The 15,138-nt window shown below is 43.2% G+C and overlaps 1 protein-coding gene across 5 annotated transcripts in view; it reads right to left on the bottom strand.

Moving 5' to 3' along the window:
* micu1 (mitochondrial calcium uptake 1) overlaps nucleotides 1-15,138 on the bottom strand; it is a 36,081-nt gene that overhangs the window by 16,535 nt on the left and 4,408 nt on the right. For 3 of the 5 annotated variants that reach the window (XM_023962939.1, XM_023962940.1, XM_023962941.1), the window contains exons 3-6: nucleotides 8,678-8,861; nucleotides 7,092-7,254; nucleotides 3,585-3,628; nucleotides 1,710-1,721 (exon numbers count right to left, since the gene is read on the bottom strand). In XM_023962939.1, coding sequence (XP_023818707.1) covers nucleotides 1,710-1,721; nucleotides 3,585-3,628; nucleotides 7,092-7,254; nucleotides 8,678-8,861 — 403 coding nt within the window. The remainder of the gene's footprint in view (nucleotides 1-1,709; nucleotides 1,722-3,584; nucleotides 3,629-7,091; nucleotides 7,255-8,677; nucleotides 8,862-15,138) is intronic. The other 2 variants (XM_023962942.1, XM_023962943.1) reach the window with 1 other exon arrangement.

The raw sequence follows: 15,138 nt of genomic DNA, 5'->3' as shown, positions 1-15,138 counted from the left end.
AAAGAATATGGCAATAATTTGAGAAGGAAGCGCACAAAATCAGTTCTCTGAAAAGATAGCAAGATATTTGCAGATCCAGACTTCCCGGGTCAACTCTTTTAATTTTTAAACTGACAGTTTTTTCTTAAACCAAACAACAACTTGTTTATGTGTTAAATGATAAAAGACGGTGGATAAAATTAAAAATAGGGTAAAACTTGGACCTGTTTATTTTACATTTGTTCACTTATATGTGTTACAAAGGTATTGGATTGGGACTCGGTTATGGGCAGATTCTCAAAACCAAATGACTTGAAATCTAACTGGAGCTAAAAAATAAAAACCTAATCGGGACATTCCTACTTCTTACGATCAATTTATGAGAGTACACCTTCGACCGTAGCTCCAAACACTTCTAGTTCTGGCTCCAAACAAATGAAGTCAATTCAGTTGTCCTTTTTTCTAGAATGATGCCACCATATTGGAGCCAGACGTTATGGAACCCCCTCTCGACAGTCAGGAGTGAGCTTGTTGGAAAGGAGCACGCCTACCATTTGACAGCAGGCTAAACGAAATCTGTCCAACATTTTTAAACGGTGGACGTGGGAACCAGTACGAAGTACTGTACCTACCTTTATGAAGGCATCTGATTGGTAAGTTTATAACTTGAATAACGGCCACAGAAATAGTATAAAAAAATAACGATTATCAACAACATGTTAAGAAAAAGGTATCAACGCGAGAATGGTTATTCTGACCAATAAAATGACTAACATCTGTTTATTTCTCTATAGAATTATATAGGGTTTTGGCTTCTTGGAGCCACTTCCTGTACGGAACGCCAGGGGGGAGGGGTCACTTAGTCCAGTTTTCATGTACAGACTGATAAGTTTGCTTCTTCCAGTCACTTTCAAATTAATCAAATTTTATTTGACCATTACTATACTTATTGTATTTTTGTGTCACGTGTGTAATGTGTGTATGTGCAAACTGTCTATATATGGTTAAAAGCAATTATAATAACAAAAAGATATTTTGTTTTCATTATTTTCTAGTTAATGTCTTAGAACAGATTTGATATATCTATGTATATTTCATTTTTTTCTTTTTCCCCCTAGTTTTTTATTTATTTCTTGAAATAAACCAATCAATTACTAAATTAAATTGACAAATGTTGCTGCAACTTGAGGTAGGATCCGACATTCAGACGGCTTTTTTCAGTTATTAGTGGAGCTTTGTTATGAAACTGCTCTGCTTTCTGTTTCCTCTCAGACTAACAGGTCTTTCGGCCGATCCTTAAACAAACAAAGGTACAATGAATGGACTCCAATCAATGCAGGCCGACACCTACAATAAATAAGAGTCAAAGTTCACTAATTCACCAATACTTTAGAAGGACCTGATTAAATGTGCTATTGGACACCAAAAACAGGTGAAGTTTGTAACACGAATAAATGCAAATTTTAAATGCATAATTTGGCTTCTGTTCTGTCTGTATTGATTATAAAACTTTACTGAGGTCATAACTTGCTTTAGCTGAGATGTGGCAAAGATGAATCCATGTTGGGCCATTCCCCTGAACTGACACAACCGAACAGCTGTTCCTTCTTCAGGAGAGAGGTGCAGGTAATTCAAAGAGGAGAGAGATCAGAAATATGGGAGAGAAGGTGGAGACCACAAAGTGCAGTTCTCATTCAGGTGCACACATGCTGCTCGGCATACACCCATACCTGCCAGAAGTCCTGCAGAGAGGGAGGGGCAGAACGGCAACGAGACCAGGAGGGGGGGGGGGGGGGGGGGGGGGGGGAGATAGAGGAGCATTATAAATGGCAGGGACAAGGAGGAAGGATGGAGAGATTGTGTGAGGAAAAAAAAGAAGATTGATAGATGGAACCATTTAAAAAAAGGGGGCAGTGGGAAAGAAATGTCTTTCTACGGGGATGGATGGTAAGAGCACTGGAGAGGCATCAACACTGAAAACGTGACTTTTCATCAACATTTCTGGCAGCTGAACGCATGTCTACATTTATAACATGAATTTTAAAAAAAACATTAAAAAAAGAAAAAAAAATCACCAGAATTAACAGCAATATGAGGAACAGTGTTTGACAACATTTTAAAACAATTTAATGTCTAATTAATCAATTTAAACAAAACAACAGGTCAGAAACATTATATAGGATAATTTTGTCTTACATTTAGACTGATCCAGGAGAATACTACCACCAGCAGCAGAGGGGGGGTCAGAGAGACATGTGTGCCGTCTGCTTCTTCTTCTAAAGATGTTTAACACCCAACCCCAAATAAAAGAGCTAGTTTTGGACTTCACCACTCCTCTATGAATGTCTATATTTACACACTATTGATTGGTTATTAGTCTATTCGGTTTTTTTTCAGTTGCTGCTCTCATGTCAGCTCGATTTCATAGCTTCTTCAAAATAAAAAACTATTATAAATGGAAAGCAGGAAAAGCTTATAGTCTCTGTGGGTTAAAAGAAAAATCTTTGTGCCCCTCTAACCACGACAGGAAAACAAGTACGTGATCCTCAAAATGAAATGCTGAAACACTGAACATGCTGTGGTTTCACTGCGTTTCCAGCCAACAGCAAAATCATACGGCACACGACCGGGCTAAAATATTTACATAAGCAGATAAGAGCCACGATGACTGGAAAGCGTAATAATCTGATTTTAGGCTGTCTCCAAACTTTTTAAGCACTTGGTTTTATATTAGTGTACAGCCTCCAAAGGGTACATGACTTTAATTAAAAGTAATTAAAAGTATAGAGTTGTCCACTAAATATTAGGCATCGTAAAGCTAAAAGGCATAAAAACTACGAGAGCTGGAGGAGAAAAATTGTGAAAAGAAACCAATTCTGTCGCTTCAGAGACTTTGTCTGGCTCATCAACATGGAAATATAGTCCAGAGTCCTAGCATCCACAAGGTTGATGAATTTTGTAATGAGATTAGAAACTAAAATCATCACACTTAGGACTTGCTAATACGAAATGAATAAGGATGGTTTGCTGGGGGGATCGAGGGATGCTCACTGGAATCTCTAAGTGGGCAGTACTGCTCACAAATCAATATCAAGAAAAGCATTAATGTTAATGATGACGTTGGGGGTTTATAGTTTAGTTTTTTTATTGCTTACTTTCCTGTAAACAGTAGAAACCAACTTTTTTCAGGGACTCTGGTATTAATTCATCTGAATTCCACCTACCATCATCATCAGACCTGATAAATGTCAGGGGTATGTGGTGCATGAACGGCTTTATCTGACTGAGACAGATGGTTTTAGGACACATTATTAACATAAAAGGGAAGGTGTCAAAAGGCAGAAACCAGGAGTGATTAAGGAAGATTAAAAAAAAATAAAAATTTTTTTAGTTTTTTGGGTAGAATGATTCCTCAACACTGTCTTTTGCATTTATTGTTTTTAGCATTGAAAGCTGCAAAATTATCGACTGGCTGTCCAGTCAAAAAAAGCAAAAAACAATTCAAAGGATAAGATGTTAATACAACCCAACTTTTAAAGAAGTGCTGCTGCTATTGTGACATAGTGAGATGAGAAAAACAAAAAATAAAGAAACAGACTTCTTACCTTTCCATCATAGCGTTTCACAATGAACTGATCTAGGCCTAGATCTGAGGAAAATAAAATAAACAAAAGCACAAATTATGCATGCATAAGCAGGCAAGAAAACTACAAACACAGATGACAGATTTCTGCTGAACAAAAAAAATGTATCAGGAAAAATACAGTGAATACAGGTTCAATAGGGTTTGTATTTGGTCTGCAGTTATCATTTTCCCTGACAATCCAGTCAGTTCTGTTTGAGATCTGTTTACTCACAGGAATCAGACAGTATTTATTGTATTTTGTACAAAAAGGACAAACTGTAATAAATACTTGGAACAAGAAGTATTAAAAGAAGTCCTTTAAAGACCGACTCGGATCATGTGCTGATCTATTTTTAAAACGTTTCTACTGGCCTTTCAAAAACGATTGTGCTGTTTTCAAGCTAAACTCTAAAAACCTGCGTTCTTTTTTTTTTTTTGGAGGACAGTTTCTGCAGAACAGCAGGACCTCATTAGAAATACACTTCTGAGTTGTGGGTGGGACTGTTGGTGCGGAGCAACCCCGCCCCCCTTCCCGATGCCGAGAGCTCTCTCTGTACGCTCTCCCCTGCTAGCGCGCAGCCCCCCAATACCCAGACCTAACATTACCAGTACAACAGAAACAAAGAGCAATATTGCAGCCATCCCGCCGTACAGGTTTGAGCCAGATTCCAGCTCAGATAAGAAAAACAAAGACTTTCTTGAAGCTATTTGTCTGCAAGTGTATGCATCAGAATGGAGCGGAGCAGGGAGCTTGTGGCCCACGCAGCTTATTTCCTACATCACAAATACGATCTTTTTTAAACAGCATTTTTTTATCTGCTCCTGATTCCCAACGATTTGAATAAATAAATCTTTAGAAATGCAATTGGACCTTAATTTGCTTTAAAAAAAAAAATGACAAGAATGTGTTAAAATCTCCCAAAACAGAATTATACCTTTAATGAAGCACAAAGTAAAGAGTTGTGGCTTCTCCACAGGGTTTCTTTGATTTTTATTGAAACTGGGTTCTTTATGGTAGTACAGACCAAACAGAATTTTAACAGTCAGGCTCGGAAACTAAGGAAAGCCGGACGTAGATTTTTATTCTACACAGATCTTTGACTTCAGTTGCAGGGAAACAGTATAGATAATACAAAATCCCTTCAAGCGTGATGCAGCCGTCATGCCTACGTATGCCATATACACCTCCAGAGGCCGTACATCCTCTCTGGCCCAGAAAATCTGATGAGCATTAAAACGGTAAGAGCAGATTCTTTCTCTTTCGGCTTTTCCCATCAGGGGTCGCCACAGCGAATCATCCTTTTCCACCTCACTCTATCATGGACATCTTCTACCCTAACATTAGCCAACTTCATGTCCTCTGTTAAGACATCCATGTATCTCCTCTTTGGCCGTCCTCTTGCCCTCCTGCCAGGCAGCTCCATCTCCAACATCCTTCTACCAATATATCCACTATCCCTCCTCTGAACATGTCCAAACCATCTCAGTCTGGCTTCTCTGACTTTGTCGCTGACACAGGCAACATGAGCCGTCCCTCTGATGTACTCGTTCCTTATCCTGTCTAACCTGGTCACTCCTAAGGAGAACCTCAACATCTTCATCTCTGCTACCTCCATCTCAGCCTCTTGTCTCTGTCTCACTGCTACCGTCTCTAACCCATAGAGCAGAGCTGGTCTCACCACTGTCTTGTACACCTTTCCTTTGAGTCTTGCTGGCACTCTTCTGTCACACAACACTCCTGACACTTTCCTCCACCCGCTCCAACCTGCCTGCACTCGCCTCTTCACCTCTTTTCCACACTCCCCATCACACTGAACTGTTGACCCCAAGTACTTAATCTCCTGCACCTTCTTCACCTCAGCCCCCTGTAACCTAACGCTTCTACCTTGATCCCTCTCGTTCAGACACATGTATTCTGTCTTACTACGACTGACCTTCATGCCTCTTCTTTCCAGAGCAAACCTCCACCTCTCTAGCTGTTCCTCCACCTGCTCTCTACTCTCACTGCAAATTACAATGTCATCCGCAAACATCATTGTCCAGGGAGATTCCTGTCTTACCTCGTCTGTCAGCCTGTCCATCAGCATAGCAAACAAAAAAGGACTCAAAGCTGATCCTTGGTGTAGTCCCACCTCCACCTTGAACTCCTCTGTCTGACCTACAGCACATCTCACCACCGTCACACTTCTCTCATACATGTCCTGAACTACTCTGACATACTTCTCTGCCACTCCAGACGACCTCATACAGTAAGGTAAGAGCAGATTAATGCATCCATTTGTCATCAGCAGCAGATAACCTTTTTGGTTTCCCTGTTTGTTTGGGCTTGATGCATCTTAGATGACAACGAAATAGAAGTTTAGAGTGAAATAAAATGCATTCCCCTCTAATCCAAAATCTTATGTTGCATTCAAAATGGAAGGATAACGCAAAGAAGGCCTAAAGGAATCAGGAAGCGCTGGCATAAGGGTTACAGCCCAAGAGAGGATGGGCAACGGGGGGCCTGGCAGATTTAAGAGCCGGTGAAAAGCAGCAAATGCAGACCAGGATCACTCTTTATGAAGTGATAACTGCAGTGCTGGATCTTCTCGGAAGCACAAACACACTACAAGCAACCGCACATAGTAAGGATTCAGCTGCAACCCAATAATAGATGTTAACGTGTTACCGCACTAAATGAAGTGTATCATGAATTTAAAACACTGTATGGAGTAAGTGTGTTGTTAAAACACATCAGTGACAAGTTTCCAGTCTTCAAGAACCACAAAGGGTCAAGGGTCAAACATTCATTGTGGGCTCCGTGCTGGAGATCTGCTCTCAGTTGGAGAAATTAATGAACTGCTGTGTCATGATTACCTCAACTCAGCATGACTGGACAATCTTCCTCTCCTACAACAGGCCACTAATACACGTCACACTGTTATAATGTCAACAAATTAAAATTAAATGGGGTAATTAAAGAATTTTAGGGCAAATGTTAGGAATAGTCACACGTAAAAACACTTAATCCCGACTAAACAACAATATCAACAAATAGAAAGGAAATATTGTGCGTCAGTACAGTGGTCCCTCGCAATAATGCCGTTGCCCTTTCGCAGTCTTTCCATCGCATTGTGTTCTGCGTCCTGTAGAAAAGTGTCATTCAATCTTCTCCATGTGGTGCCTCCTGTACAGACTATGCTCAGCTTGACAAATCTACATTCATCTTTGATCGCGAGCAGATCTTTGTTTTCATTCTTTAAAATGGAAGGTTTGAACTTTGAGAGCTCAAACAAGAAAGAAAAGTGTTAAAAATTCAATTAAATTTCTGTATGAGAAAAGCCTAATAAGTGTATAGTAGGAGGTTTTACAGCCTTAATGCATCTATAATATTGTAAAAAATAATTAAGATGCCTACTTTGAGAATTTCACCTATTATTTACCGTATAGATATTTTTACTGGTAAAAAACTGAGAGTGCTAGGAGGAAGTGAGGACCGAGAACTTACTCTCAGGCTGCTTCTCATTGGGTGTGATGGAGCGGATGAAGTCCTGGGGTGTCATGTAAACCTCAGCATCCCCGTGCTCATTAATGACCTTCAGTGTGGCAAAGTAGCGGAAAATCTTGTCCGGGGTCGAGTATGCCCTGATCCTGTTCTCATACTCCATGACCTGCCAACCGGAACAAGAGCAAAAATGTTTTATGTGTCATGAAGACCAGCTTCGTTTATTTAATTAAGCTGGTTGTCATGTGTGACATCAAACAGTTCAAAGCTTATGAGGTATTTAAACCGTGAATGAGGCGGGGGGCAAAAGTAGAAGGCGTGAGGAGAGTTGTCAGCTCTGATGGGAGGCCGCATTAACCTTTCGACTCCTGTGTCGGCAATCAAAACACAGAGGTTTCCGGCATCCGCCTCAAAACAAGGGAAACGGCAGTGTTTCCAAACTCACAAAACGGTGTACACAACAAAAAACAACAGCGCTGACACGGGAACGTCACGCTGGGAAACGCAAAACTAAATTATTCAGCTTTGCTACACACATTAGCCAGCTCACGGTTTGTTTTGACAACCCCATCTGCTTTCCAGGAAAATATTTGAGACTAACGGTGCAAAGCTGAAAAATTGAGTTCCTATTGCCTCTACGTGTGAAACTCTTGTATTTTGAGGTCGACGTCAAGCTTGAATAATAACATCTCTAAAGTGATTACAGACACTGATATTAGAGGGCAGCTCTGGTGGACTTTGGAGCCACAATTTAGTGTCCAAGTCTAAGCTTATGATAATGAACGACATTTCCACAGCATGAATGATCAAAATACCTGCAGCTTCTAAATGCTAATATATTTGCATCAAAGTAGTTTTTCTTCCTTTCATCATAATGCATTCTTTTTTTTAAATATTCCAGTCTAAAAGATTGTGCAGCTACTGACCGCCTATTTTTACTGAAGTCATTTAGTAAATGTAGTATTATTTTGATGCACTACGTCTTGGCATTAACGTTGCAAGGAGTCAGCGGAGAGGAAAAGCTAAACTCCTCCAGGGCCAATCCCAAAAAAGATGTATGGATAATTGCTGTCCCATAAATAATATTCAAATGTAATCATGAGGCGCTAGAACATTTCTGATCTCTAATGGAAATGGGAATGGATTCATGAATGTGTGCTCTTACTTCAAGGACAAGGACATCATAAATTCACCCTCCGGTCGTGTGATTTTAACAGACAATGGCTGCTGCTGAAGCAAGAATAACAGCAATATTCCCTCCAGCATCCACAAAAATGATGCAAATTTATACAAAATGTTTCTTTATCCGAAAATAATAATAATAATACACATTTCTTTTTCAAACAACCCAGAAAGCAGCTTTAAAACTGTGTTTACTTGGTACAGAAGACTGTTGGTTCCTCTTGTGTTGCTCATTTTCTGCCCAACGCCGTCAGGATGCTATATTCCACAAATCGCTCTGTCTGAGCCTGAAACTATTCAGTCAAACATGCTAGCGTGTGCTCACCAGACCAGAACCAGCGAGTGGGTTCATCCAAAGTATTATGTTCACTGAATGAATGCATGTCGACGTATATTTTATTGATTACCTTGCGGTCACGGAATCCTGAGCGGGGCTTCTTTTTCTTCCCCTCTTCGTCTTTTTCTTCCTCGCCTCCACCGGTGGACTCCACCGATTTCTCAGACTCTATTCCTGCATCTCTAACAAAATCTGCCTCTTCCCCTCCTGCTCGCTCTGAGTGCCGAACAGAGGGTCCTGCATCAGCGTACGCTCTGTGGAAGAAGAGGAGAGGTCCCATCAGTTATTTAACTCTTCCAAATCAACATGTTTTCATTTCTGGACGAATTTTTTTTTTAAAAAACATTAAAGCAACCAGAGGAACAGTATTGCAAATCAGAAAATACATCAGTTCTTTTTCCTGAGAAACTGTAGGAGTCAAGGGTCAAGTTGAGCCATACTTGGAGTGTTTTGCAGCTTTTAATTTACTTTAGCTATAATATTTAAAAAAATAATCAAAATGCATTCACCATGTGAAGGATAAATTATGCTCTGACATGTGTTTAACTTTTATTTTGACCATACTTCCAGCTAAATTGAAAACTGGAATAATAATAATGAATAGCAGGAACTGTCTAAAGCAGACTAAATAATTCAATTTAATGTGACACAAGAAGAATGACGCCTGTGGTGAAGGCCAAAAGCAGTCTCATCCCATCAGTCTTAAGTGCCCCGAGGCGCCATCTATCACTCCTACAGCTCGGCCATGTTGTCCCAAAAGATTTTTGCCTTCCATAGTCCCTTTAACTGTGTGCCTTCACTACTTTTAAACCTTTTTGCAAATGAATAGCAAATGACTGTGACACCAATTTGGCATTTACCAAAGCCTTAGTCTAAATTTTCAAAACTATTCAAGCCAGCTATTAAAAAACAATTAAAGCCTAGTATAAAGACAACACACCTGTATAGGTGTAGCAATTAACAGTGACCTATTTTTTTAATTAATGTTTTTCCTCAAGACATAATTCTTATCATTGACATATAGGCACCAAAAATCATCCATTTGCTTCTGTACGGTCAAAATGAATCCTGGAGTGGGACAGGCCCATTGATGGGCTTAAAATGGTAAAGTTTAATGCTTTGTTGGGTTGTCCCAAAGGTCCATCCACCTACTGATCATAAACATGCAAACTTGACTTAAAATAAAATTACCCTTTAACAGTAGAAATATTGCTGGTGACACCTAAACAACAACACAGGCTCTTTGCCCAACCATAAGTGTTTAAAAGCTCAGTCAACGTGAATCAGCAAATCTGATTTTGGTTGTTGACGTCGTTTTGGCACTAGAAAAAGTGCATCCCTAGCTATAGAGACAAACCCTTTTCTTTATCCTGTTTCTCCTGTTCTTTCTTTTTCCTCTAAATCAGGGGTCACCAACCTTTTTGAGACCGAGGGCTATTTCATGGGCACCAAGTGGTATGAAGGGCGCCACTAAAAACCTCCCAGCCCCCCCCCCCCCCCCCCCCCAAAAAAAAAAAAAAAACACAATTTGAGGACTTCCTTTTGTGTGCCCTATTTTTATTTGCTCATTTTACACACAAAAACATGCATGAATTTTGTAGACTCGTATTACAGGGGGGGGTCAAACTCAGTTGCAGAGGGAGCCTAATTTCAAAACAGACTTTAGGTTGCAGCCGAACAAGATAAATATTTATTGAACACACTAAAGCTAAACTTTTAAACCTTTAAAACTTTAACTTAATTTTAACTTTTTAAACATAAATGTAAATAAAAACAGACAGGAATATTAATCCTCACATTAATGGATTACTCAACCACCTCAACCTATTCTCAAAATCTTTACATTACATATTACATTAAAAATCTTACCCAAGGTTAATTATCTCTTCTCAATGATTCCCACACAACCGCCATTAAAATGGTTCAAAGCATTAGACTCATCCATATCAAGCTTTCTATGGAACAACAAACCTGCAAGAATTAGTCTAAAAACTTTAAAATCTGCAAAAAACTGTGGAGGATTAGAATTACCTAACTTCCACAAATACTTTCTTGCAAATAGATTACAATACATCTTAAAATGGTTAAAAAATAATCCAGAAACCAACTCATGGTTAGACTTGGAACAGGCGTTATGTGGAAAGATCAACCTGTCACAGCTACCATTTATTAGCCAAACAGTTAAAAAACAGGATTGTTTCAAAAGCATTAATATAAATGCCACCTTAACAGCCTGGTGGGAATTTCTCAAAATATCAAAATCATCAATTCAACCGTGCAAAATGACACCCATCTGGAACAACCCGGACATCCTTATTAACAAAAAAATGATTCACTTCCCAGCTTGGCAAGCAGGGGGCATAAAACAACTAGAGCACGTAATTATTGATAGAAGATTCATAACCCCCCAGGAACTTCAAGACAAACATGGAATAAATAACTTCTTGGAATATCAGCAACTTAAATCAAGTATTACTAAAAAGTATAAAATTAAAGACGACGATTTAAAGCTACCAGATGTAGTTACCACTCTGATTAATTTTTCAATGAATAGAACTCTCTCCAAAATATACAAACTTTTATGTAATTTAGATAACAATATTGCCCTTCCAACAAAAAAATGGGATGCAGATTTGAGCATCAGCACAGATGAAAGCTTCTGGTCAGAACTTTGTCTAAACACCTTTAAACTGACAAAAAGTCCAAATCTGCAGCTAATCCATCTCAAAACTCTTCACAGAATTTACTACACTGGACAGAGGATGTTCAAGATGGGTCTCAGTAACTCAGACATTTGCGAGCACTGTGATAATAATCTACCCGACAGCTACATGCACGCACTGTGGTTCTGCACTCCTGTCCAGGCTCTCTGGCAGCAGGTATGTGCCGATTTATCAGTCTGGCTTAAGGTTTCAATCACTGCCTCACCGTCACTTTGTGTGCTTGGTGACATGAGTGCCATCGATATAGAAGAAGGATTAGCTTCTATCATTTTCATAACTCTTTGTATTGCCAAAAAAACTATTTTAATAAATTGGAAAAACAAGAAAAATATAAACATAAGTCAACACAGAAATCTGCTGTTTGATCATATCAGCTTGGAAAAAATGTCAGCCCAAAGCTCAAGTAACTTTGAAAGAATTCGGTCTCTCTGGTCTCCTGTGGTTGACTCCATGACTTAGGGGGTGGGGGGCTTGGTCGTCGCTGCTCCTTGCCCTTCTGCCGTGGTTTGGGGTGGGGGTCGGGGCTTCCGGTGCCTGGCGGGGGCGGTGGGGGGCTCCGTTGGTCGGGGGGTCGGGTCCGGTGCCTGGGTGGGGCGGGCTGGGGCGCTGCGTGGTCCTCTGGGCTTGGGTGTGGGGGTGCGTGGTGGGGGGGTGGGGTGGTGGTCTGGCTTGGCTTGGGGGGGTGGTCCCTTTGCCTGTGCTGGGGGGGGTTGGCGGGGGGCCCTGCTCGGGTGGGGGGGGCCCAGCGGCGCCGGATGGGCTGCCCATCTGCACCTGGGGCTGGGATCGGCCCTTCCCTGGCTCTGGGGCGGGACGGGACAACCCTCTCGGGGCCCCCGGTCGCTCTGGGTGTCACCCGCTTCGGCTGCGGGGTCTGGGGTGGGGTGGGGTGGGGGGCTTGTCGGCCCTGTCCTGTGGGGGGGCGTTCTGGGGGGGAGGGGGGGCCCATTATTAGTACGGGTCGGGGGGGCTAGCGGGTCGGGGTCTCCGCTGAGGCAATCAGTGGTTGCCTCGGCCGGTTGGCCTCCTCGGTCCCGTCGAGGCCTGACCAGAGCTCTTCTAGGGCCGGCGTCTGGGGGTGGGGGCCTGGGCTTGCTCCGGGGGGGGGCGGCGCTTTCTGGCTCCTCTCTCTCTGTGTGGGGTGGGTGGTGCCGGGCCTGGGGTGTCGGCGCCTCCGGGGGTGGGCCCCTGGGCTGGGTGGCCCTGGCCCCTTTGCTGGGGGTGGGCTGGGGGACGGCTGTTTGACCACCGGGGGACAGTCTACCAGCTGTCCCCAACTTACCCCCTTCCTTATATAACCTCATATTAGGGTGAGGGGGTGGGGGGTCTAGCCTGCGATGCGCCTTGGGGGGGGGGCTACTTGGGAGTGGCCCCCCTCCTATGGTTGCCGTATGGAGTGGGCCCCCCCTCTTTCGGTTTTATTTGCACCTTAGACATGTAGGGTCCTTGGTAGGGGGGGTGCTTGGACATCACTGCAAGCAAGCAGCAGATGTCCTCCTGGCACCCTACCCGCCAATTTTAACCGCACCTTAGACATTTAGGGCCCCTTGGTGTGGAGGGTGAGGGGACATCACTGTGAGTAATCAGGAGATGTCCCCTTAGTGCCCTACTCGCCAATTTTAACTGCACCCCCCTTAGTACACACACCCCTCCCCCTTCAATATATACATTCAAACATAAACACACACACATGCACACAAACACCCTCTCAAACACCCATACACGCACACACATTTTACAAGGAAGGTGGGACCTGGGTCCATCTGTCCCCTACCCCTTCCCTGGTGGGGGGTGCGGGCCCCTTGGCGATGGCGGCCGTGTCCCTTGGGTGCCGGCTCCCTGGGCCCGGCGGTGCTCTCTCCGCACGGTGGGGGGGTTCATATTACACCTGAGCCGGGGGTGTTCGTGTCCCTGGGGGGTGGGTCCTGGTCCTTGCCCCTGGGCGCTGGGCCCCGCCAAACTTCCAACATGGCCGAGCCTGGTCGGGCCATATTTATAACATCCCTTGTGGGCCGCCCTTTTTTCCCCGGGGTTCCCCCCTCCTGGGCGGGGGCGGCGGGCCCCTGCCTTGCTCCTACCTGGACCAACCGTGGGCCGGGTGGGTGGCTGCCTGGAGTGCGGAGCGGGTCTCCCTTGGGGGGTCCTGGCTCGTACCTGGGGTCGGGGCGGGGGGATGCCCGGAACTCCTGGGTGGTGGTGGGGTGCTCGTCTGGGGCTGTGGGCGTCCCTCTCCGGTGGGGCCCTGCGTTGGGCTCTTCCGGCGCGGCGGGGGGCTGCTTTTCTGGCTGGGCTGGGGCGGCGCTCTCTTTCCCTCTGCGCCTCCCTGCTCTCTGGCTCTGGGGGCCTCGCGGCGGTCCGGCTGGCCCTGGCCTGGGTGGCGGTCTTGGTCGCCCGGGGGGCGGTTGTTCCCTGCCTGTTCCCGTGTGGCGTTGGGGGAATTCCGGCTGCCGCTGCTGCTGCGGCGGGGGTATGGGTGTGGGGGTGGCTGGGCGCTCCTCCTCCTTCTTTTCACATTCCACCATCCATTTTAGAAGAACATAAACACTCACCTGAGCACAGGTGTTAGCTCACCTTTGCACTAATAGTTTGCATGATTGAATGAATGAAAGATTTCACACTAGTTGGTTTAAAGGCATAGGTATGCGTTCGTGAACACTATCTGTTTTGTGTGCATGTTGACATGTGGACATTTTTGCGGCTAGCAGGTGTGTTGATAATATTTGAGTGTGTGTGAACAGGCCCCGCCCTTTTTGTACTACATTTGAACCGTACCGTAACGATAAACAACCAGTAAACCTGCCTGCTCTATGCTGCTTCATGGTCTTACCCCCCTTCCCCTCCTATTATCACCCTCCTACCCCCCCTCTCTCTAACGTCCCTCTCTCTTCTTCCCCTCTTTCCTTTTCCGTCCGGTCCAACACCAAAGATTTTCAAACATGATTGAAATTAATAAATTTTGGCCTCAATTACAAAAGGGGTTTATTCAGACATACCTTTGGTTTGTCTGAAGATGAATAACCCCTCTTGTTAAAATAAAATATGTCCAACACAAGAGGCCCTCAGCTCTCATCTGTTTGCCTAGCTGTTGGACAGGACAAGTTAAAAAAAAAAAAAAAAAAAAAAAAAAAAAAAAATCTTTACATTACATGAATCATAAGAATGTCCAGAAATTGTGTAATTTATTTGATCTATTTAAACTTTTGTAATAGACCCTTACTTTTAGTGATTATTTTTTAAGTTATATTTGTTTACATATTTGGGTTTTCTTTGTCTACCTTTATCTCAGAATTGATATTGTTGTCATTGACAGACATGCGGTGGTTGTTTGTTGAATATTTGCTTCAATAAAAAAAAAAAAAAGATTTTTTTTTGGGTGCATTCCCTGCGGGCGCCACAAGGGGTGCTCGCGGGCGCACTGGCGCCCGCGGGCACAGGGTTGGTGACCCCTGCTCTAAATGATGCACCATCTGATCTTTTTTCTCCATCTCTCTGGCGTTTGGCGCTTGACAAACTTCCCACCAAAGTCATCAACTGAAGCACATTTCACCTAGGTGACATCATCATTTTGCGTTTCCTATTTCTATTTCGCCATTTCACACGAAAATGAACACACACAAAAATGCAGAATTTTATATTCTTGTATTTCCAAATAATAATTTGAAAAAATTTAACTTAATACAAGGGAAGTGAATATTTTCCTCTGAGATCAAAGTCTACAGTTGGTCGTTAACAGACAAAATTTGAACAGCTGCAAACAGATCTGGAACTCCATGTTTCTCTTAAACTGCTATGTATGCAAACATATAGG

This window comes from Oryzias latipes, chromosome 15 (genome assembly GCF_002234675.1).
Source record: "Oryzias latipes chromosome 15, ASM223467v1".
Lineage (NCBI taxonomy): Eukaryota > Metazoa > Chordata > Actinopteri > Beloniformes > Adrianichthyidae > Oryzias > Oryzias latipes.
This window is presented reverse-complemented; position numbering and strand designations above follow the sequence as displayed.